Raw genomic sequence first — 25623 nt, forward strand, 5'->3', positions numbered from 1 at the left:
TGGTGCTAAGTGTGTGTGTATGAGCTATGGTGCTAAGTGTGTGTGTATGAGCTATGGTGCTAAGTGTGTGTGTATGAGCTATGGTGCTAAGTGTGTGTGTATCAGCTATGGTGCTAAGTGTGTGTGTATGAGCTATGGTGCTAAGTGTGTGTGTATGAGCTATGGTGCTAAGTGTGTGTGTATCAGCTATGGTGCTAAGTGTGTGTGTATCAGCTATGGTGCTAAGTGTGTGTGTATGAGCTATGGTGCTAAGTGTGTGTGTATCAGCTATGGTGCTAAGTGTGTGTGTATCAGCTATGGTGCTAAGTGTGTGTGTATCAGCTATGGTGCTAAGTGTGTGTGTATCAGCTATGGTGCTGTGTGTGTGTGTATCAGGTATGGTGCTGTGTGTGTGTGTATCAGCTATGGTGCTAAGTGTGTGTGTATCAGCTATGGTGCTAAGTGTGTGTGTATCAGCTATGGTGCTAAGTGTGTGTGTATCAGCTATGGTGCTAAGTGTGTGTGTATCAGCTATGGTGCTAAGTGTTTGTGTATCAGCTATGGTGCTAAGTGTGTGTGTATCAGCTATGGTGCTAAGTGTGTGTGTATCAGCTATGGTGCTGTGTGTGTGTGTATCAGGTATGGTGCTGTGTGTGTGTGTATCAGCTATGGTGCTAAGTGTGTGTGTATCAGCTATGGTGCTAAGTGTGTGTGTATCAGCTATGGTGCTAAGTGTGTGTGTATGAGCTATGGTGCTAAGTGTGTGTGTATGAGCTATGGTGCTAAGTGTGTGTGTATGAGCTATGGTGCTAAGTGTGTGTGTATGAGCTATGGTGCTAAGTGTGTGTGTATCAGCTATGGTGCTAAGTGTGTGTGTATGAGCTATGGTGCTAAGTGTGTGTGTATGAGCTATGGTGCTAAGTGTGTGTGTATCAGCTATGGTGCTAAGTGTGTGTGTATCAGCTATGGTGCTAAGTGTGTGTGTATGAGCTATGGTGCTAAGTGTGTGTGTATCAGCTATGGTGCTAAGTGTGTGTGTATCAGCTATGGTGCTAAGTGTGTGTGTATCAGCTATGGTGCTAAGTGTGTGTGTATCAGCTATGGTGCTGTGTGTGTGTGTATCAGGTATGGTGCTGTGTGTGTGTGTATCAGCTATGGTGCTAAGTGTGTGTGTATCAGCTATGGTGCTAAGTGTGTGTGTATCAGCTATGGTGCTAAGTGTGTGTGTATCAGCTATGGTGCTAAGTGTGTGTGTATGAGCTATGGTGCTAAGTGTGTGTGTGTATCAGCTATGGTGCTAAGTGTGTGTGTATCAGCTATGGTGCTAAGTGTGTGTGTATGAGCTATGGTGCTAAGTGTGTGTGTATCAGCTATGGTGCTAAGTGTGTGTGTATCAGCTATGGTGCTAAGTGTGTCTGTATATCCACGACTTTGGTCGTGCTAGCATGGGAAATCTAAAGACTTTCATTGAAGTTACATGCTAGAAGTCTGTGGGACTGTTTTATCTTTTCAACAAAGTTGCGATAACCAGCTGTTCAATTATTTGTATAGCGCCTCTACTAATTAGATGGCAATTTTTGAGCAGTCTCATTTTTCAATATTTCATTGTCTAAATAAGAGTAATACCATTTTGATTGGGTTATCGCTAGAAAAGACTGGCCAGTCAATAATGTTCTATGCATCTGTTTTAATGTGTTTTCATTATGTACAGGAACTCTGCTCACAGATAGGGCAAGGGTCCGTTGTTTTTTGGATCTGTTTCTGAAATAAATTTATATGACTTTTTTCAAAAAGAGTGCTGAAATCCCTTGTCTTTATATAGAATTTGTCGAAATTCTATAACCATATCTTGCTTGTTAAGGCTATTTATATATATATATATAAATATGTGTGTGTGTTTGTGTGTGTGTATATATATATAAATATGTGTGTGTGTTTGTGTGTATATATATATATATAAATATGTGTGTGTTTGTGTGTGTGTATATATATATATAAATATGTGTGTGTGTTTGTGTGTGTGTATGTATATATATGTGTGTGTGTGTGTTTGTGTGTGTGTGTATATATATATAAATATGTGTGTGTGTTTGTGTGTGTGTATATATATATAAATATGTGTGTGTGTTTGTGTGTGTGTATATATATATATATATATATATATATATATATATATAAATATGAGAATGGATATAAATTTGCAGAATTCATTTATTTTATTATTTTTCTAATTTTTTTTTTTGCAATTATGTGTCAAACTGAACCTGCCTCTGATGTTACCATAGGATTTGAGCTGCCTAAACAGGCATTTAACATAGCTAAGTATGCATGTTGTAATTAAGCTGATCTAAATTATCCAGCTCTATTATGTGGCTCTTGTTTAACTAATTGTTAAATATATCTATGCGTACAAATACGCACACTGCTATTCCATTTTAGTTTAATGTACATAGCATCCTGCAGAAATGTAAGATTTTATTGCTACAGCTATAGAGAAGGCAATGAGATCCATTTATTTATTTATGTGGGTCCGTGTTTAACAGCAGTTATGGAGCAGCTAACATTATTGTTTTACTTAAACATGCAAATCATTTTATTTGTGATGTTGGGAAGATGTCAAGTTCATGTCTTAAGTCATGCTAACTAGAAGAGCTTTATGGCTTGAGTCTTGCAGTGCTGCCATGGTATCTAAACAAGATTCTGCCTTGGTCACTTCCTATAAGACCAAACCTTCTGTCTCAAGGCCCAGTTTTTCATCAGGATCGCAGATCTCTTCATTTGAAGGCATGGAGATTGAACGCTTAGTTCTTAGTCATAGACGTTTCTCTGACTCAGTAATTAACACTATGATACAGGAAAACCTATATCTCATGCTGTTCCACTCATAATTATTCTTGGCATTCTTTCAGAATTCCTAGGATTTTACAGTTTCTTCCGGATGGTTTGGATAAAGGGTTTGTCTGCAAATACTTTGAAAAGACAAATCTCTGCTCTTTCTGTTTTATTTCATAGATTGCTAAACTTCCTGATATTCACTGTTTTGTTCAGGCTTTGATTCGTATCAAACCTGTTATTAAAGGGACACTGAACCCAAATTTTTTCTTTTATGATTCAGATAGAGCATGCAATTCTAAGCAACTTTCTAATTTACTCCTATTATCAAATTGTCTTCATTCTCTTGATATCTTTATTTGAAATTCAAAAATGTAAGTTTAGATGCCGGCCCATTTTTGGTGAACAACCTGGGTTGTTCTTGCTGATTGGTGGATAAATTTATCCACCAATGAGCAAGTGCTTTCCATGGTACTGAACCAAACAAATAGCTTAGATGCCTTCTTTTTCAAATAAAGATAGCAAGAGAACGAAGAAAAATTGATAATAGGAGTAAATTAGAAAGTTGCTTAAAGGATTACTTTCTGTTATAATTTTTAAGCTAAACAACTAACATATTAAAGTTAATAAACATTAATTAAAACCTACTGACCTATATTTTCTCCAAAACAAAGTTTCATAACGTTCTAAAAGTTATATCTTTTATTCGCCGATGATGTCACGTTATCCTGCCCACTATTTTCAGCACTGCATGTTCAAAATACTTAAACCAATAACTTTGTGTTTAAAGCGCCATTTTGAAACCTAGGTACTGTAAACCGATTGGTACAGAGCAAAGGATACCCACGGAGTGGGTTTGGAAAACAATTAAATTTGCAGACAAGATTTCTGATATACGGTAGAGATATGTTAATGAAATGCTATTGATAAAAAGCGTATTTGGGGTAGTTAGTTAGTAACAGGCATAGAAAATATTTACTTACAGTGGCCCTTTAAAAATACATGCTCTATCTGAATCATGAAAGAAAAAAAATTTGGGTTCAGTTTCCCTTTAAATCTATTTCTCCTCCTTGGAGTCTCAATTTGGTATTGAAGATTTTACAGGCTCCTGCTTTTGAGCCTATACAATCTTTGGATATTAAACTACTTTCTTGGAAAGTATTATTCCTTTTGGCCATCTCTGCTGATAGAAGAGTTTCTGAATTGTCTCTCTTGTGAGTCTCATTATCTGCTTTTCCATCAAGAAAAAGCTGTTTTGCGGACATCATTTCAATTTTTGCCTAAAGTTGTGAATTCTAACAACATCAATAGGGAAATTGTTGTTCCTTCTTTGTGTCCTAATCCTAAGAATACTCTTGTAGGGTCTTTACATTCTTTGGATGTAGTAAGAGCTTTGAAATATTATGTTGAGGCTACTAAAGATTTCAGAAAGACTTCTGGTCTGTTATTTTTTCTATTAGATCAGTTGCCACTTTTTGGGCTCTTAAGAATGAAGCTTCAGTTGATCAAATTTACAAAGCAGCAACTTGGTCCTCTTTGCATACTTTTACTAAATTTTATCATTTTGATGTGTTTGCTTCTTCGGAAGCAGTCTTTGGTAGAAAGGTTCTTCATGCAGTTGTCTCAGTTTGATTCTGATGCCTTTGATTTGAGTTTTTTTTAAATTTTTAAGAAAACTTAATATTTTTTTGGATTTAATCTCTCTAGTGACTTGTGAACTTCCACATCTTGCATATTATATCCCATACGTAACTAGCTCATGGACTCTTGCCACTTACATGAAATAAAACATAATTTATGTAAGAACTTACCTGATAAATTCATTTCTTTTGTAGTGGCAAGAGTCCATGAGACCCACCCTATTTTTTGTAAGTTATGATTTTTTGTATAAAGCACTCTATTTTTTCCAGTTCCTCTTTTTGTATGCTTTTTACTCCTTCTTTTACACCTCACTACTTGGCTACACGTTTAACTAAGGTGTGGTGAGAGGTGTATTTATAGGCATCTTGAGGTTTGGGAAACTTTGCCCCCTCCTGGTAGGATTGTATATCCCATACATCACTAGCTCATGGACTCTTGCAACTATAAAAGAAGTGATTTATCAGGTAAATTCTTACATAAATTATGTTTTTTCTCCTCATTTTCTATATGTTTGTGTGTCAGGTTGGGGTCCATCTGGCGGAGCATGTTGGGCACAAGACATTCGTGGTCGCCTGAGTGACCAGCTCTTATGCTCGGGGCACATGGCACGTGAGGATTTGGCTCTGCTGGCTAGAGAGGTAGTGAGATTCATGTCAGGGGCAGTGCAAAAGCAAAGCTGGTGGCTACAACTTCTGGAGGTCCTGAGCCTCCTGCGCCCATACCGGGACCATCTGGTGTGTGAGCGTAATGTTCTGCTGCCAGCCCTTCATCATCTTTATCATGAGTACGAGAGGCACAGAGATCTGCTGCACGACCTGAACATCCCTACTGCTCTGCGGTCTGCCTTCCCCCCTGACCGCTCCTCACTCTTCCAGCTCCGCAGGGATGGACAGGACCCAGGGGGTCCCCAACTTCCACCTATCTATCTGCGAGAACTACCCCAGTATGTAGGGTGTGTGGGGGCACAGCTGGCTGGGGTAGAGGCCACCTGGAGCTGCAGACGTGGGGAGACTGCTCTGGCTCTGAAGACACAACTTCCCCTTGAATTTGTGCCAGATGTGAGACATCCACCATACAGGTGAGCAGCACAACTTGTGGCTAGGGGTATATGTGTTTACTGTATATTCTTCTAAGGGATTTCCTTTCACTAATACTCAGATTATTATTGTGTTTATTGAGGATCAAACAATTCTTTTTCTACTATTTTTGAAAAAACTGAGGATACAATGAAGATTTCCTTTTAAAGTTAGAGTGGTGAAATTTGTGGATCTCCTCATATACAAATTAAGAAGGTCTTCGAAACCTCCATTTATTCAGGGGGCTCTAATAATTCATTTAAATTTCCTGAACTATAGTTTCCTAAGATTTTAAGGGTATGTGTGTATATACAGTATCTAACAAAAGTGAGTACACCCCTAACATTTTTGTAAATATTTTATTATATCTTTTCATGTGACAACACTGAAGAAAGGACACTACAATGTAAAGTAGTGAGTGTACAGCCTGTATAACAGTGTAAATATTTTATTATATCTTTTCATGTGACAACACTGAAGAAATGAAACTTTGTTACAATGTAAAGTAGTGAGTGTACAGCCTGTATAACAGTGTAAATATTTTATTATATCTTTTCATGTGACAGCACTGAAGAAATGACACTTTACTACAGTGTAAAGTAGTGAGTGTACAGCCTGTATAACAGTGTAAATATTTATTATATCTATTCATGTGACAACACTGAAGAAATGACACTTTGCTACAATGTAAAGTAGTGAGTGTACAGCCTGTATAACAGTGTAAATATTGTATTATATCTTTTCATGTGACAACACTGAAGAAATGACACTACAATGTAAAGTAGTGAGTGTACAGCCTGTATAACAGTGTAAATATTGTATTATATCTTTTCATGTGACAACACTGAAGAAATGACACGTTGCTACAATGTAAAGTAGTGAGTGTACAGCCTGTATAACAGTGTAAATATTTTATTATATCTTTTCATGTGACAACACTGAAGAAATGACACGTTGCTACAATGTAAAGTAGTGAGTGTACAGCCTGTATAACAGTGTAAATATTTTATTATATCTTTTCATGTGACAACACTGAAGAAATGACACGTTGCTACAATGTAAAGTAGTGAGTGTACAGCCTGTATAACAGTGTAAATATTTTATTATATCTTTTCATGTGACAACACTGAAGAAATGACACTTTACTACAATGTAAAGTAGTGAGTGTACAGCCTGTATAACAGTGTAAATATTTTATTATATCTTTTCATGTGACAACACTGAAGAAATGACACTACAATGTAAAGTAGTGAGTGCACAGCCTGTATAACAGTGTAAATATTGTATTATATCTTTTCATGTGACAACACTGAAGAAATGACACTTTGCTACAATGTAAAGTAGTGAGTGTACAGCCTGTGTAACAGTGTAAATATTTTATTATATCTTTTCATGTGACAACACTGAAGAAATGACACTTTGCTACAGTGTAAAGTAGTGAGTGCACAGCCTGTATAACAGTGCAAATATTTTATTATATCTTTTCATGTGACAACACTGAAGAAATGACACTTTGTTACAATGTAAAGTAGTGAGTGTACAGCCTGTATAACAGTGTAAATATTGTATTATATCTTTTCATGTGACAACACTGAAGAAATGACACTTTGTACAATGTAAAGTAGTGAGTGTACAGCCTGTATAACAGTGTAAATATTGTATTATATCTTTTCATGTGACAACACTGAAGAAATGACACGTTGCTACAATGTAAAGTAGTGAGTGTACAGCCTGTATAACAGTGTAAATATTTTATTATATCTTTTCATGTGACAACACTGAAGAAATGACACGTTGCTACAATGTAAAGTAGTGAGTGTACAGCCTGTATAACAGTGTAAATATTTTATTATATCTTTTCATGTGACAACACTGAAGAAATGACACTTTGTTACAATGTATAGTAGTGAGTGTACATACAGCCTGTATAACAGTGTAAATATTTTATAATATCTTTTCATGTGACAACACTGAAGAAATGACACTTTGTTACAATGTAAAGTAGTGAGTGTACAGCCTGTATAACAGTGTAAATATTTTATTATATCTTTTCATGTGACAGCACTGAAGAAATGACACTTTGTTACAATGTAAAGTAGTGAGTGTACAGCCTGTATAACAGTGTAAATATTTATTATATCTTTTCATGTGACAACACTGAAGAAATGACACTTTGTTACAATGTAAAGTAGTGAGTGTACAGCCTGTATAACAGTGTAAATATTTTATTATATCTTTTCATGTGACAACACTGAAGAAATGACACTTTGTTACAATGTAAAGTAGTGAGTGTACAGCCTGTATAACAGTGTAAATATTTTATTATATCTTTTCATGTGACAACACTGAAGAAATGACACTTTGTTACAATGTAAAGTAGTGAGTGTACAGCCTGTATAACAGTGTAAATATTTTATTATATCTTTTCATGTGACAACACTGAAGAAATGACACTTTGTTACAATGTAAAGTAGTGAGTGTACAGCCTGTATAACAGTGTAAATATTTTATTATATCTTTTCATGTGACAACACTGAAGAAATGACACTTTGCTACAATGTAAAGTAGTGAGTGTACAGCCTGTATAACAGTGTAAATATTTATTATATCTTTTCATGTGACAACACTGAAGAAATGACACTTTGCTACAATGTAAAGTAGTGAGTATACAGCCTGTATAACAGAGTAAATATTTATTATATCTTTTCATGTGACAACACTGAAGAAATGACACTTTGTTACAATGTAAAGTAGTGCGTGTACAGCCTGTATAACAGTGTAAATATTTTATTATATCTATTCATGTGACAGCACTGAAGAAATGACACTTTGCTACAATGTAAAGTAGTGAGTGTACAGCCTGTGTAACAGTGTAAATATTTTATTATATCTTTTCATGTGACAACACTGAAGAAATGACACTACAATGTAAAGTAGTGAGTGAACAGCCTGTATAACAGTGTAAATATTTTATTATATCTTTTCATGTGACAACACTGAAGAAATGACACTTTGTTACAATGTAAAGTAGTGAGTGTACAGCCTGTATAACAGTGTAAATATTTTATTATATCTTTTCATGTGACAACACTGAAGAAATGACACTTTACTACAATGTAAAGTAGTGAGTGCACAGCCTGTATAACCGTGTAAATATTTATTATATCTTTTCATGTGACAACACTGAAGAAATGACACTTTGTTAGAATGTAAAGTAGTGAGTGTACAGCCTGTATAACAGTGTAAATATTTTATAATATCTTTTCATGTGACAACACTGAAGAAATGACACTTTGCTACAATGTAAAGTAGTGAGTGCACAGCCTGTATAACAGTGTAAATATTGTATTATATCTTTTCATGTGACAACACTGAAGAAATGACACTTTGCTACAATGTAAAGTAGTGAGTGTACAGCCTGTATAACAGTGTAAATATTTTATTATATCTTTTCATGTGACAAAACTGAAGAAATGACACTTTACTACAATGTAAAGTAGTGAGTGTACAGCCTGTATAACAGTGTAAATATTTTATTATATCTTTTCATGTGACAACACTGAAGAAATGACACTTTGTTACAATGTAAAGTAGTGAGTGTACAGCCTGTATAACAGTGTAAATATTTTATTATATCGTTTCATGTGACAACACTGAAGAAATGACACTTTGTTACAATGTAAAGTAGTGAGTGTACAGCCTGTATAACAGTGTAAATATTTTATTATATCTTTTCATGTGACAACACTGAAGAAATGACACTTTGCTACAATGTAAAGTAGTGAGTGTACAGTCTGTATAACTGTAAATATTTTATTATATCTTTTCATGTGACAACACCGAAGAAATGACACTACAATGTAAAGTAGTGAGTGTACAGCCTGTATAACAGTGTAAATATTGTATTATATCTTTTCATGTGACAACACTGAAGAAATGACACTTTGTTACAATGTAAAGTAGTGAGTGTACAGCCTGTATAACAGTGTAAATATTTTATATCTTTTCATGTGACAACACTGAAGAAATGACACTTTGTTACAATGTAAAGTAGTGAGTGTACAGCCTGTATAACAGTGTAAATATTGTATTATATCTTTTCATGTGACAACACTGAAGAAATGACACTTTGTTACAATGTAAAGTAGTGAGTGTACAGCCTGTATAACAGTGTAAATATTTTATTATATCTTTTCATGTGACAACACTGAAGAAATGACACTTTGTTACAATGTAAAGTAGTGAGTGTACAGCCTGTATAACAGTGTAAATATTTTATTATATCTTTTCATGTGACAACACTGAAGAAATGACACTTTGCTACAATGTAAAGTAGTGAGTGTACAGCCTGTATAACAGTGTAAATATTTTATTATATCTTTTCATGTGACAACACTGAAGAAATGACACTTTGCTACAATGTAAAGTAGTGAGTGTACAGCCTGTATAACAGTGTAAATATTTATTATATCTTTTCATGTGACAACACTGAAGAAATGACACTTTGTTACAATGTAAAGTAGTGCGTGTACAGCCTGTATAACAGTGTAAATATTTTATTATATCTATTCATGTGACAGCACTGAAGAAATGACACTTTGCTACAATGTAAAGTAGTGAGTGTACAGCCTGTGTAACAGTGTAAATATTTTATTATATCTTTTCATGTGACAACACTGAAGAAATGACACTACAATGTAAAGTAGTGAGTGTACAGCCTGTATAACAGTGTAAATATTTTATTATATCTTTTTATGTGACAACACTGAAGAAATGACACTTTGCTACAATGTAAAGTAGTGAGTGCACAGCCTGTATAACAGTGTAAATATTTTATTATATCTTTTCATGTGACAACACTGAAGAAATGACACTTTGCTACAATGTAAAGTAGTGAGTGTACAGCCTGTATAACAGTGTAAATATTTATTATATCTTTTCATGTGACAACACTGAAGAAATGACACTTTGCTACAGTGTAAAGTAGTGAGTGTAAAGCCTGTATAACAGTGTAAATATTTATTATATCTTTTCATGTGACAACACTGAAGAAATGACACTTTGTTACAATGTAAAGTAGTGAGTGTACAGCCTTTATAACAGTGTAAATATTGTATTATATCTTTTCATGTGACAACACTGAAGAAATGACACTTTGTTACAATGTAAAGTAGTGAGTGTACAGCCTGTATAACAGTGTAAATATTGTATTATATCTTTTCATGTGACAACACTGAAGAAATGACACTTTGCTACAATGTAAAGTAGTGAGTGTACAGCCTGTATAACAGTGTAAATATTGTATTATATCTTTTCATGTGACAACACTGAAGAAATTACACTTTGCTACAATGTAAAGTAGTGAGTGTACAGCCTGTATAACAGTGTAAATATTTTATTATATCTTTTCATGTGACAACACTGAAGAAATGACACTTTGTTACAATGTAAAGTAGTGAGTGTACAGCCTGTATAACAGTGTAAATATTGTATTATATCTTTTCATGTGACAACACTGAAGAAATGACACTTTGTTACAATGTAAAGTAGTGAGTGTACAGCCTGTATAACAGTGTAAATATTTTATATCTTTTCATGTGACAACACTGAAGAAATGACACTTTGTTACAATGTAAAGTAGTGAGTGTACAGTCTGTATAACAGTGTAAATATTGTATTATATCTTTTCATGTGACAACACTGAAGAAATGACACTTTGTTACAATGTAAAGTAGTGAGTGTACAGCCTGTATAACAGTGTAAATATTTTATTATATCTTTTCATGTGACAACACTGAAGAAATGACACTTTGTTACAATGTAAAGTAGTGAGTGTACAGCCTGTATAACAGTGTAAATATTTTATTATATCTTTTCATGTGACAACACTGAAGAAATGACACTTTGTTACAATGTAAAGTAGTGAGTGTACAGCCTGTATAACAGTGTAAATATTTATTATATCTTTTCATGTGACAACACTGAAGAAATGACACTTTGCTACAATGTAAAGTAGTGAGTGTACAGCCTGTATAACAGTGTAAATATTTATTATATCTTTTCATGTGACAACACTGAAGAAATGACACTTTGCTACAATGTAAAGTAGTGAGTATACAGCCTGTATAACAGAGTAAATATTTATTATATCTTTTCATGTGACAACACTGAAGAAATGACACTTTGTTACAATGTAAAGTAGTGCGTGTACAGCCTGTATAACAGTGTAAATATTTTATTATATCTATTCATGTGACAGCACTGAAGAAATGACACTTTGCTACAATGTAAAGTAGTGAGTGTACAGCCTGTGTAACAGTGTAAATATTTTATTATATCTTTTCATGTGACAACACTGAAGAAATGACACTTTGCTACAATGTAAAGTAGTGAGTGTACAGCCTGTATAACAGTGTAAATATTTTATTATATCTTTTCATGTGACAACACTGAAGAAATGACACTTTGTTACAATGTAAAGTAGTGAGTGTACAGCCTGTATAACAGTGTAAATATTTTATTATATCTTTTCATGTGACAACACTGAAGAAATGACACTTTGTTACAATGTAAAGTAGTGAGTGTACAGCCTGTATAACAGTGTAAATATTTTATTATATCTTTTCATGTGACAACACTGAAGAAATGACACTTTGTTACAATGTAAAGTAGTGAGTGTACAGCCTGTATAACAGTGTAAATATTTTATTATATCTTTTCATGTGACAACACTGAAGAAATGACACTTTACTACAATGTAAAGTAGTGAGTGCACAGCCTGTATAACCGTGTAAATATTTATTATATCTTTTCATGTGACAACACTGAAGAAATGACACTTTACTACAATGTAAAGTAGTGAGTGTACAGCCTGTATAACAGTGTAAATATTTTATTATATCTTTTCATGTGACAACACTGAAGAAATGACACTTTGTTAGAATGTAAAGTAGTGAGTGTACAGCCTGTATAACAGTGTAAATATTTTATAATATCTTTTCATGTGACAACACTGAAGAAATGACACTTTGCTACAATGTAAAGTAGTGAGTGCACAGCCTGTATAACAGTGTAAATATTGTATTATATCTTTTCATGTGACAACACTGAAGAAATGACACTTTGCTACAATGTAAAGTAGTGAGTGTACAGCCTGTGTAACAGTGTAAATATTTTATTATATCTTTTCATGTGACAACACTGAAGAAATGACACTTTGCTACAGTGTAAAGTAGTGAGTGCACAGCCTGTATAACAGTGCAAATATTTTATTATATCTTTTCATGTGACAACACTGAAGAAATGACACTTTGCTACAATGTAAAGTAGTGAGTGTACAGCCTGTATAACAGTGTAAATATTTTATTATATCTTTTCATGTGACAACACTGATGAAATGACACTTTGTTACAATGTAAAGTAGTGAGTGTACAGCCTGTATAACAGTGTAAATATTTTATTATATCTTTTCATGTGACAACACTGAAGAAATGACACTTTGTTACAATGTAAAGTAGTGAGTGTACAGCCTGTATAACAGTGTAAATATTTTATTATATCTTTTCATGTGACAACACTGAAGAAATGACACTTTGCTACAATGTAAAGTAGTGAGTGTACAGCCTGTATAACAGTGTAAATATTTTATTATATCTTTTCATGTGACAGCACTGAAGAAATGACACTTTACTACAATATAAAGTAGTGAGTGTAAAGCCGGTATAACAGTGTAAATATTTATTATATCATTTCATGTGACAACACTGAAGAAATGACACTTTACTACAATGTAAAGTAGTGAGTGTACAGCCTGTATAACAGTGTAAATATTGTATTATATCTTTTCATGTGACAACACTGAAGAAATGACACTACAATGTAAAGTAGTGAGTGTACAGCCTGTATAACAGTGTAAATATTTATTATATCATTTCATGTGACAACACTGAAGAAATGACACTTTGCTACAATGTAAAGTAGTGAGTGTACAGCCTGTATAACAGTGTAAATATTGTATTATATCTTTTCATGTGACAACACTGAAGAAATGACACTACAATGTAAAGTAGTGAGTGTACAGCCTGTATAACAGTGTAAATATTGTATTATATCTTTTCATGTGACAACACTGAAGAAATGACACTACAATGTAAAGTAGTGAGTGTACAGCCTGTATAACAGTGTAAATATTTATTATATCATTTCATGTGACAACACTGAAGAAATGACACTTTGCTACAATGTAAAGTAGTGAGTGTACAGCCTGTATAACAGTGTAAATATTTTATTATATCTTTTCATGTGACAACACTGAAGAAATGACACTTTGCTACAATGTACAGTAGTGAGTGTACAGCCTGTATAACAGTGTAAATATTTATTATATCTTTTCATGTGACAACACTGAAGAAATGACACTTTGTTACAATGTAAAGTAGTGAGTGTACAGTCTGTATAACAGTGTAAATATTTTATTATATCTTTTCATGTGACAACACTGAAGAAATGGCACTTTGTTACAATGTAAAGTAGTGAGTGTACAGCCTGTATAACAGTGTAAATATTTTATTATATCTTTTCATGTGACAACACTGAAGAAATGACACTTTGTTACAATGTAAAGTAGTGAGTGTACAGCCTGTATAACAGTGTAAATATTTTATTATATCTTTTCATGTGACAACACTGAAGAAATGACACTTTCCTACAATGTAAAGTAGTGAGTGTACAGTCTGTATAACAGTGTAAATATTTTATTATATCTTTTCATGTGACAACACTGAAGAAATGACACTTTGTTACAATGTAAAGTAGTGAGTGTACAGCCTGTATAACAGTGTAAATATTTTATTATATCTTTTCATGTGACAACACTGAAGAAATGACACTTTGTTACAATGTAAAGTAGTGAGTGTACAGCCTGTATAACAGTGTAAATATTTTATTATATCTTTTCATGTGACAACACTGAAGAAATGACACTTTGCTACAATGTAAAGTAGTGCGTGTACAGCCTGTATAACAGTGTAAATATTTTATTATATCTTTTCATGTGACAACACTGAAGAAATGACACTTTACTACAATGTAAAGTAGTGAGTGTACAGCCTGTATAACAGTGTAAATATTTTATTATATCTTTTCATGTGACAACACTGAAGAAATGACACTTTGCTACAATGTAAAGTAGTGAGTGTACAGCCTGTATAACAGTGTAAATATTTATTATATCTTTTCATGTGACAACACTGAAGAAATGACACTTTGCTACAGTGTAAAGTAGTGAGTGTACAGCCTGTATAACAGTGTAAATATTTTATTATATCTTTTCATGTGACAACACTGAAGAAATTACACTTTGTTACAATGTAAAGTATTGAGTGTACAGCCTGTATAACAGTGTAAATATTGTATTATATCTTTTCATGTGACAACACTGAAGAAATGACACTTTGTTACAATGTAAAGTAGTGAGTGTACAGCCTGTATAACAGTGTAAATATTTTATTATATCTTTTCATGTGACAACACTGAAGAAATGACACTTTGTTAGAATGTAAAGTAGTGAGTGTACAGCCTGTGCAACAGTGTAAATATTTTATTATATCTTTTCATGTGACAACACTGAAGAAATGACACTTTGCTACAATGTAAAGTAGTGAGTGCACAGCCTGTATAACAGTGTAAATATTTTATTATATCTTTTCATGTGACAACACTGAAGAAATGACACTTTGCTACAATGTAAAGTAGTGAGTGTACAGCCTGTATAACAGTGTAAATATTTATTATATCTTTTCATGTGACAACACTGAAGAAATGACACTTTGCTACAGTGTAAAGTAGTGAGTGTACAGCCTGTATAACAGTGTAAATATTTTATTATATCTTTTCATGTGACAGCACTGAAGAAATGACACTTTGTTACAATGTAAAGTAGTGAGTGTACAGCCTGTATAACAGTGTAAATATTTATTATATCTTTTCATGTGACAACACTGAAGAAATGACACTTTGTTACAATGTAAAGTAGTGAGTGTACAGCCTTTATAACAGTGTAAATATTGTATTATATCTTTTCATGTGACAACACTGAAGAAATGACACTTTGTTACAATGTAAAGTAGTGAGTGTACAGCCTGTATAACAGTGTAAATATTGTATTATATCTTTTCATGTGACAACACTGAAGAAATGACACTTTGCTACAATGTAAAGTAGTGAGTGTACAGCCTGTATAACAGTGTAAATATTTTATTATATCTTTTCATGTGACAACACTGAAGAAATTACACTTTGCTACAATGTAAAGTAGTGAGTGTACAGCCTGTATAACAGTGTAAATATTGTATTATATCTTTTCATGTGACAACACTGAAGAAATGACACTTTGTTACAATGTAAAGTAGTGAGTGTACAGCCTGTATAACAGTGTAAATATTTTATTATATCTTTTCATGTGACAACACTGAAGAAATGACACTTTGTTACAATGTAAAGTAGTGAGTGTACAGCCTGTATAACAGTGTAAATATTTTATTATATATTTTCATGTGACAACACTGAAGAAATTACACTACAATGTAAAGTAGTGAGTGTACAGCCTGTATAACAGTGTAAATATTTTATTATATCTTTTCATGTGACAACACTGAAGAAATGACACTTTACTACAATGTAAAGTAGTGAGTGTACAGCCTGTATAACAGTGTAAATATTTTATTATATCTTTTCATGTGACAACACTGAAGAAATGACACTTTGTTACAATGTATAGTAGTGAGTGTACATACAGCCTGTATAACTGTAAATATTGTATTATATCTTTTCATGTGACAGCACTGAAGAAATGACACTTTGTTACAATGTAAAGTAGTGAGTGTACAGCCTGTATTCAGTGTAAATATTTTATTATATCTTTTCATGTGACAACACTGAAGAAATGACACTTTGTTACAATGTAAAGTAGTGAGTGTACAGCCTGTATAACAGTGTAAATATTTTATTATATCTTTTCATGTGACAACACTGAAGAAATGACACTTTACTACAATGTAAAGTAGTGAGTGTACAGCCTGTATAACAGTGTAAATATTGTATTATATCTTTTCATGTGACAACACTGAAGAAATGACACTTTGTTACAATGTAAAGTAGTGAGTGTACAGCCTGTATAACAGTGTAAATATTTTATTATATCTTTTCTTGTGACAACACTGAAGAAATGACACTTTGTTACAATGTAAAGTAGTGAGTGTACAGCCTGTATAACAGTGTAAATATTTATTATATCTTTTTATGTGACAACACTGAAGAAATGACACTTTACTACAATGTAAAGTAGTGAGTGTACAGCCTGTATAACAGTGTAAATATTTTATTATATCTTTTCATGTGACAACACTGAAGAAATGACACTTTGTTACAATGTATAGTAGTGAGTGTACATACAGCCTGTATAACTGTAAATATTTTATTATATCTTTTCATGTGACAACACTGAAGAAATGACACTTTGTTACAATGTAAAGTAGTGAGTGTACAGCCTGTATAACAGTGTAAATATTTTATTATATCTTTTCATGTGACAACACTGAAGAAATGACACTTTGCTACAGTGTAAAGTAGTGAGTGTAAAGCCTGTATAACAGTGTAAATATTTTATTATATCTTTTCATGTGACAACACTGAAGAAATGACACTTTACTACAATGTAAAGTAGTGAGTGTACAACCTGCATAACAGTGTAAATATTTATTATATCTTTTCATGTGACAACACTGACGAAATGACACTTTGCTACAATGTAAAGTAGTGAGTGTACAGCCTGTATAACAGTGTAAATATTTTATTATATCTTTTCATGTGACAACACTGAAGAAATGACACTTTGTTACAATGTAAAGTAGTGCGTGTACAGCCTGTATAACAGTGTAAATATTTATTATATCTTTTTATGTGACAACACTGAAGAAATGACACTTTACTACAATGTAAAGTAGTGAGTGTACAGCCTGTATAACAGTGTAAATATTTTATTATATCTTTTCATGTGACAACACTGAAGAAATGACACTTTGTTACAATGTATAGTAGTGAGTGTACATACAGCCTGTATAACTGTAAATATTTTATTATATCTTTTCATGTGACAACACTGAAGAAATGACACTTTGTTACAATTTAAAGTAGTGAGTGTACAGCCTGTATAACAGTGTAAATATTTTATTATATCTTTTCATGTGACAACACTGAAGAAATGACACTTTGCTACAGTGTAAAGTAGTGAGTGTAAAGCCTGTATAACAGTGTAAATATTTTATTATATCTTTTCATGTGACAACACTGAAGAAATGACACTTTGTTACAATGTAAAGTAGTGCGTGTACAGCCTGTATAACAGTGTAAATATTTATTATATCTTTTTATGTGACAACACTGAAGAAATGACACTTTACTACAATGTAAAGTAGTGAGTGTACAGCCTGTATAACAGTGTAAATATTTTATTATATCTTTTCATGTGACAACACTGAAGAAATGACACTTTGTTACAATGTATAGTAGTGAGTGTACATACAGCCTGTATAACTGTAAATATTTTATTATATCTTTTCATGTGACAACACTGAAGAAATGACACTTTGTTACAATGTAAAGTAGTGAGTGTACAGCCTGTATAACAGTGTAAATATTTTATTATATCTTTTCATGTGACAACACTGAAGAAATGACACTTTGCTACAGTGTAAAGTAGTGAGTGTAAAGCCTGTATAACAGTGTAAATATTTTATTATATCTTTTCATGTGACAACACTGAAGAAATGACACTTTGCTACAATGTAAAGTAGTGAGTGTACAGCCTGTATAACAGTGTAAATTTGCTGTCCCCTCAAAATAGCTCAACACACAGCCATTAATGTCTAAACCGTTGACAACAAAAGTGAGTACACCCCTAAGTGGAAATGTCCAAATTGGGCCCAATTAGTTATTTTCTCTCCCCGGTGTCATGTGACTCGTTAGTGTTACAAGGTCTCAGGTGCGAATGGGGAGCAGGTGTGTTAAATGTGCTGTTATCGCTCTCACACTCTCTCATACTGGTCACTGGAAGTTCAACATGGCACCTCATGGCAAAGAACTCTACATAAAGATGGCCTAGGCTATAGGAAGATTGCCAAGACCCTGAAACTGAGCTGCAGCATGGTGGGCAAGACCAAACAGCAGATTCAAAGGACCAAAGAACTAGAGTGCACGTGCTCAGCGTCATATCTAGAGGTTGTCTTTGGGAAATAGACGTATGAGTGCTGCCAGCCATGCTGCAGAGGTTAAAGGGGTGGGGGTCAGTGCTCTTTACTGTTTAAAAATGTTCTCTTCCTTACCTGGTGTGACCTAACTAAAGAGAGAAACAATCCATCTATGCCTGTGCTTTGTGTGTGCTTATGGTTGTGCTGTGTGTGTGTGTGTGCTTATGGTTGTGCTGTGTGTGTGTATGTGCTTATGGTTGTGCTGTGTGTGTGTGTGCTTATGGTTGTGCTGTGTGTGTGTGCTTATGGTTGTGCTGTGTGTGTGTGCTCATGGTTGTGCTGTGTGTGTGTGTGTGTGTGCTCATGGTTGTGCTGTGTGTGTGTGTGCTTATGGTTGTGCTGTGTGTGTGTATGTGCTTATGGTTGTGTGTGTGACTAGAGCTGAGTCTGCCCTGCAGGTATACACTGTGTGTGTGTGACTAGAGATGAGTGTGCCCTGCAGGTATACACTGTGTGTGTGAGACTAGACCTGAGTGTGCCCTGCAGGTATACACTGTGTGTGTGTGAGACTAGAGCTGAGTGTGCCCTGCAGGTATACACTGTGTGTGTGTGTGTGTGACTAGAGCTGAGTGTGCCCTGCAGGTATACACTGTGTGTGTGTGTGTGTGTGTGTGTGTGTGTGAGACTAGAGCTGAGTGTGCCCTGCAGGTATACACTGTGTGTGTGTGAGACTAGAGCTGAGTGTGCCCTGCAGGTATACACTGTGTGTGTGTGTGTGTGTGAGACTAGAGATGAGTGTGCCCTGCAGGTATACACTGTGTGTGTGAGACTAGAGCTGAGTGTGCCCTGCAGGTATACGCTGTGTGTGTGAGACTAGAGCTGAGTGTGCCCTGCAGGTATACACTGTGTGTGTGTGAGACTAGATCTGAGTGTGCCCTGCAGGTATACACTGTGTGTGTGACTAGAGCTGAGTGTGCCCTGCAGGTATACACTGTGTGTGTGTGACTAGAGCTGAGTGTGCCCTGCAGGTATACACTGTGTGTGTGTGACTAGAGCTGAGTGTGCCCTGCAGGTATACACTGTGTGTGTGAGACTAGAGCTGAGTGTGCCCTGCAGGTATACACTGTGTGTGTGAGACTAGAGCTGAGTGTGCCCTGCAGGTATACGCTGTGTGTGTGTGAGACTAGAGCTGAGTGTGCCCTGCAGGTATACACTGTGTGTGTGTGTGACTAGAGCTGAGTGTGCCCTGCAGGTATACACTGTGTGTGTGTGTGAGACTAGAGCTGAGTGTGCCCTGCAGGTATACACTGTGTGTGTGAGACTAGAGCTGAGTGTGCCCTGCAGGTATACACTGTGTGTGTGTGTGAGACTAGAGCTGAGTGTGCCCTGCAGGTATACACTGTGTGTGTGTGTGTGACTAGAGCTGAGTGTGCCCTGCAGGTATACACTGTGTGTGTGAGACTAGAGCTGAGTGTGCCCTGCAGGTATACACTGTGTGTGTGTGTGACTAGAGCTGAGTGTGCCCTGCAGGTATACACTGTGTGTGTGACTAGAGATGAGTGTGCCCTGCAGGTATACACTGAGTGTGACTAGAGATGAGTGTGCCCTGCAGGTATACACTGAGTGTGACTAGAGATGAGTGTGCCCTGCAGGTATACACTGTGTGTGAGACTAGAGCTGAGTGTGCCCTGCAGGTATACACTGTGTGTGTGTGACTAGAGCTGAGTGTGCCCTTCAGGTATACACTGTGTGTGTGTGAGACTAGAGCTGAGTGTACCCTGCAGGTATACACTGTGTGTGTGTGACTAGAGCTGAGTGTGCCCTGCAGGTATACACTGTGTGTGTGTGACTAGAGCTGAGTGTGCCCTGCAGGTATACACTGTGTGTGTGTGACTAGAGCTGAGTGTGCCCTGCAGGTATACACTGTGTGTGTGTGACTAGAGCTGAGTGTGCCCTGCAGGTATACACTGTGTGTGTGTGACTAGAGCTGAGTGTGCCCTGCAGGTATACGCTGTGTGTGTGAGACTAGAGCTGAGTGTGCCCTGCAGGTATACGCTGTGTGTGTGTGACTAGAGATGAGTGTGCCCTGCAGGTATACACTGTGTGTGTGTGTGTGTGAGACTAGAGATGAGTGTGCCCTGCAGGTATACGCTGTGTGTGTGTGAGACTAGAGCTGAGTGTGCCCTGCAGGTATACGCTGTGTGTGTGAGAGACTAGAGCTGAGTGTGCCCTGCAGGTATACACTGTGTGTGTGTGAGACTAGAGCTGAGTGTGCCCTGCAGGTATACACTGTGTGTGTGTGAGACTAGAGCTGAGTGTGCCCTGCAGGTATACACTGTGTGTGACTAGAGCTGAGTGTGCCCTGCAGGTATACACTGTGTGTGTGTGACTAGAGCTGAGTGTGCCCTGCAGGTATACGCTGTGTGTGTGTGTGACTAGAGCTGAGTGTGCCCTGCAGGTATACGCTGTGTGTGTGTGTGACTAGAGCTGAGTGTGCCCTGCAGGTATACGCTGTGTGTGTGTGTGAGACTAGAGCTGAGTGTGCCCTGCAGGTATACACTGTGTGTGTGTGACTAGAGCTGAGTGTGCCCTGCAGGTATACACTGTGTGTTTGACTAGAGATGAGTGTGCCCTGCAGGTATACACTGTGTGTGTGTAACTAGAGCTGAGTGTGCCCTGCAGGTATACACTGTGTGTGTGTGACTAGAGCTGAGTGTGCCCTGCAGGTATACACTGTGTGTGTGTGAGACTAGAGCTGAGTGTGCCCTGCAGGTATACACTGTGTGTGTGAGACTAGAGCTGAGTGTGCACTGCAGGTATACACTGTGTGTGTGACTAGAGCTGAGTGTGCCCTGCAGGTATACACTGTGTGTGTGTGTGACTAGAGATGAGTGTGCCCTGCAGGTATACACTGTGTGTGTGTGAGACTAGAGCTGAGTGTGCCCTGCAGGTATACACTGTGTGTGTGTGACTAGAGCTGAGTGTGCCCTGCAGGTATACACTGTGTGTGTGTGTGAGACTAGAGCTGAGTGTGCCCTGCAGGTATACGCTGTGTGTGTGAGAGACTAGAGCTGAGTGTGCCCTGCAGGTATACACTGTGTGTGTGTGAGACTAGAGCTGAGTGTGCCCTGCAGGTATACGCTGTGTGTGTGTGTGAGACTAGAGCTGAGTGTGCCCTGCAGGTATACACTGTGTGTGTGTGTGAGACTAGAGCTGAGTGTGCCCTGCAGGTATACACTGTGTGTGTGTGAGACTAGAGCTGAGTGTGCCCTGCAGGTATACACTGTGTGTGTGTGTGAGACTAGAGATGAGTGTGCCCTGCAGGTATACACTGTGTGTGTGTGTGACTAGAGCTGAGTGTGCCCTGCAGGTATACACTGTGTGTGTGTGAGACTAGAGCTGAGTGTGCCCTGCAGGTATACACTGTGTGTGTGAGAGACTAGAGCTGAGTGTGCCCTGCAGGTATACACTGTGTGTGTGTGAGACTAGAGCTGAGTGTGCCCTGCAGGTATACACTGTGTGTGTGTGAGACTAGAGCTGAGTGTGCCCTGCAGGTATACACTGTGTGTGTGTGAGACTAGAGCTGAGTGTGCCCTGCAGGTATACACTGTGTGTGTGAGAGACTAGAGCTGAGTGTGCCCTGCAGGTATACACTGTGTGTGTGTGAGACTAGAGCTGAGTGTGCCCTGCAGGTATACACTGTGTGTGTGAGAGACTAGAGCTGAGTGTGCCCTGCAGGTATACACTGTGTGTGTGTGTGTGAGACTAGAGCTGAGTGTGCCCTGCAGGTATACACTGTGTGTGTGTGTGAGACTAGAGCTGAGTGTGCCCTGCAGGTATACACTGTGTGTGTGTGTGTGAGACTAGAGCTGAGTGTGCCCTGCAGGTATACACTGTGTGTGTGTGAGACTAGAGCTGAGTGTGCCCTGCAGGTATACACTGTGTGTGTGTGAGACTAGAGCTGAGTGTGCCCTGCAGGTATACACTGTGTGTGTGTGAGACTAGAGCTGAGTGTGCCCTGCAGGTATACACTGTGTGTGTGTGAGACTAGAGATGAGTGTGCCCTGCAGGTATACACTGTGTGTGTGACTAGAGCTGAGTGTGCCCTGCAGGTATACACTGTGTGTGTGAGAGACTAGAGCTGAGTGTGCCCTGCAGGTATACGCTGTGTGTGTGTGTGAGACTAGAGCTGAGTGTGCCCTGCAGGTATACACTGTGTGTGTGTGACTAGAGCTGAGTGTGCCCTGCAGGTATACACTGTGTGTGTGTGTGTGACTAGAGCTGAGTGTGCCCTGCAGGTATACACTGTGTGTGTGTGACTAGAGCTGAGTGTGCCCTGCAGGTATACGCTGTGTGTGTGTGTGACTAGAGCTGAGTGTGCCCTGCAGGTATACGCTGTGTGTGTGTGTGACTAGAGCTGAGTGTGCCCTGCAGGTATACGCTGTGTGTGTGTGTGAGACTAGAGCTGAGTGTGCCCTGCAGGTATACGCTGTGTGTGTGTGTGACTAGAGCTGAGTGTGCCCTGCAGGTATACGCTGTGTGTGTGTGTAACTAGAGCTGAGTGTGCCCTGCAGGTATACGCTGTGTGTGTGTGTGAGACTAGAGCTGAGTGTGCCCTGCAGGTATACACTGTGTGTTTGACTAGAGATGAGTGTGCCCTGCAGGTATACACTGTGTGTGTGTAACTAGAGCTGAGTGTGCCCTGCAGGTATACACTGTGTGTGTGTGACTAGAGCTGAGTGTGCCCTGCAGGTATACACTGTGTGTGTGTGAGACTAGAGCTGAGTGTGCCCTGCAGGTATACACTGTGTGTGTGTGTGACTAGAGCTGAGTGTGCCCTGCAGGTATACACTGTGTGTGTGTGTGTGACTAGAGCTGAGTGTGCCCTGCAGGTATACACTGTGTGTGTGTGTGACTAGAGCTGAGTGTGCCCTGCAGATATACACTGTGTGTGTGTGTGTGTGTGTGTGTGACTAGAGCTGAGTGTGCCCTGCAGGTATACACTGTGTGTGTGTGACTAGAGCTGAGTGTGCCCTGCAGGTATACACTGTGTGTGTGTGAGACTAGAGCTGAGTGTGCCCTGCAGGTATACACTGTGTGTGTGAGAGACTAGAGATGAGTGTGCCCTGCAGGTATACACTGTGTGTGTGTGTGAGACTAGAGCTGAGTGTGCCCTGCAGGTATACACTGTGTGTGTGAGACTAGAGATGAGTTTGCCCTGCAGGTATACACTGTGTGTGTGAGACTAGAGCTGAGTGTGCCCTGCAGGTATACACTGTGTGTGTGTGTGACTAGAGCTGAGTGTGCCCTGCAGGTATACACTGTGTGTGTGTGAGACTAGAGCTGAGTGTGCCCTGCAGGTATACACTGTGTGTGTGTGAGACTAGAGCTGAGTGTGCCCTGCAGGTATACACTGTGTGTGTGTGAGACTAGAGCTGAGTGTGCCCTGCAGGTATACACTGTGTGTGTGTGAGACTAGAGATGAGTGTGCCCTGCAGGTATACACTGTGTGTGTGACTAGAGCTGAGTGTGCCCTGCAGGTATACACTGTGTGTGTGAGAGACTAGAGCTGAGTGTGCCCTGCAGGTATACACTGTGTGTGTGTGAGACTAGAGCTGAGTGTGCCCTGCAGGTATACGCTGTGTGTGTGTGTGAGACTAGAGCTGAGTGTGCCCTGCAGGTATACCCTGTGTGTGTGTGTGTGAGACTAGAGCTGAGTGTGCCCTGCAGGTATACACTGTGTGTGTGTGAGACTAGAGCTGAGTGTGCCCTGCAGGTATACGCTGTGTGTGTGTGAGACTAGAGCTGAGTGTGCCCTGCAGGTATACACTGTGTGTGTGTGAGACTAGAGCTGAGTGTGCCCTGCAGGTATACACTGTGTGTGTGAGAGACTAGAGCTGAGTGTGCCCTGCAGGTATACACTGTGTGTGTGTGAGACTAGAGCTGAGTGTGCCCTGCAGGTATACACTGTGTGTGTGTGACTAGAGCTTAGTGTGCCCTGCAGGTATACACTGTGTGTGTGTGACTAGAGCTGAGTGTGCCCTGCAGGTATACACTGTGTGTGTGAGAGACTAGACCTGAGTGTGCCCTGCAGGTATACACTGTGTGTGTGTGAGAGACTAGAGCTGAGTGTGCCCTGCAGGTATACACTGTGTGTGTGTGTGAGACTAGAGCTGAGTGTGCCCTGCAGGTATACACTGTGTGTGTGAGACTAGAGCTGAGTGTGCCCTGCAGGTATACACTGTGTGTGTGAGACTAGAGCTGAGTGTGCCCTGCAGGTATACACTGTGTGTGTGAGACTAGAGATGAGTGTGCCCTGCAGGTATACACTGTGTGTGTGAGAGACTAGAGCTGAGTGTGCCCTGCAGGTATACACTGTGTGTGTGAGACTAGAGCTGAGTGTGCCCTGCAGGTATACACTGTGTGTGTGAGACTAGAGCTGAGTGTGCCCTGCAGGTATACACTGTGTGTGTGAGACTAGAGCTGAGTGTGCCCTGCAGGTATACACTGTGTGTGTGAGACTAGAGCTGAGTGTGCCCTGCAGGTATACACTGTGTGTGTGAGAGACTAGAGCTGAGTGTGCCCTGCAGGTATACACTGTGTGTGTGAGAGACTAGAGCTGAGTGTGCCCTGCAGGTATACACTGTGTGTGTGAGAGACTAGAGCTGAGTGTGCCCTGCAGGTATACACTGTGTGTGTGAGACTAGAGCTGAGTGTGCCCTGCAGGTATACACTGTGTGTGTGTGTGTGACTAGAGCTGAGTGTGCCCTGCAGGTATACACTGTGTGTGTGTGTGTGTGACTAGAGCTGAGTGTGCCCTGCAGGTATACACTGTGTGTGTGAGACTAGAG

At 38.2% G+C, this 25623-nt stretch overlaps 1 protein-coding gene across 1 annotated transcript in view; it reads left to right on the plus strand.

Annotated features, from left to right (window-relative positions):
* The first annotated feature begins 4997 nt into the window (after nt 1–4997).
* Nucleotides 4998–25623, plus strand: part of DNHD1 (dynein heavy chain domain 1) — a 1127964-nt gene continuing 1107338 nt past the window's right edge. The window contains exon 1 of the mRNA XM_053705693.1: nt 4998–5530. Within this exon, the coding sequence (XP_053561668.1) occupies nt 5055–5530 (476 nt within the window). The 5' untranslated portion in view covers nt 4998–5054. The remainder of the gene's footprint in view (nt 5531–25623) is intronic.

The sequence above is a fragment of the Bombina bombina genome, chromosome 3 (genome assembly GCF_027579735.1).
Source record: "Bombina bombina isolate aBomBom1 chromosome 3, aBomBom1.pri, whole genome shotgun sequence".
NCBI classification, from domain to species: domain Eukaryota; kingdom Metazoa; phylum Chordata; class Amphibia; order Anura; family Bombinatoridae; genus Bombina; species Bombina bombina.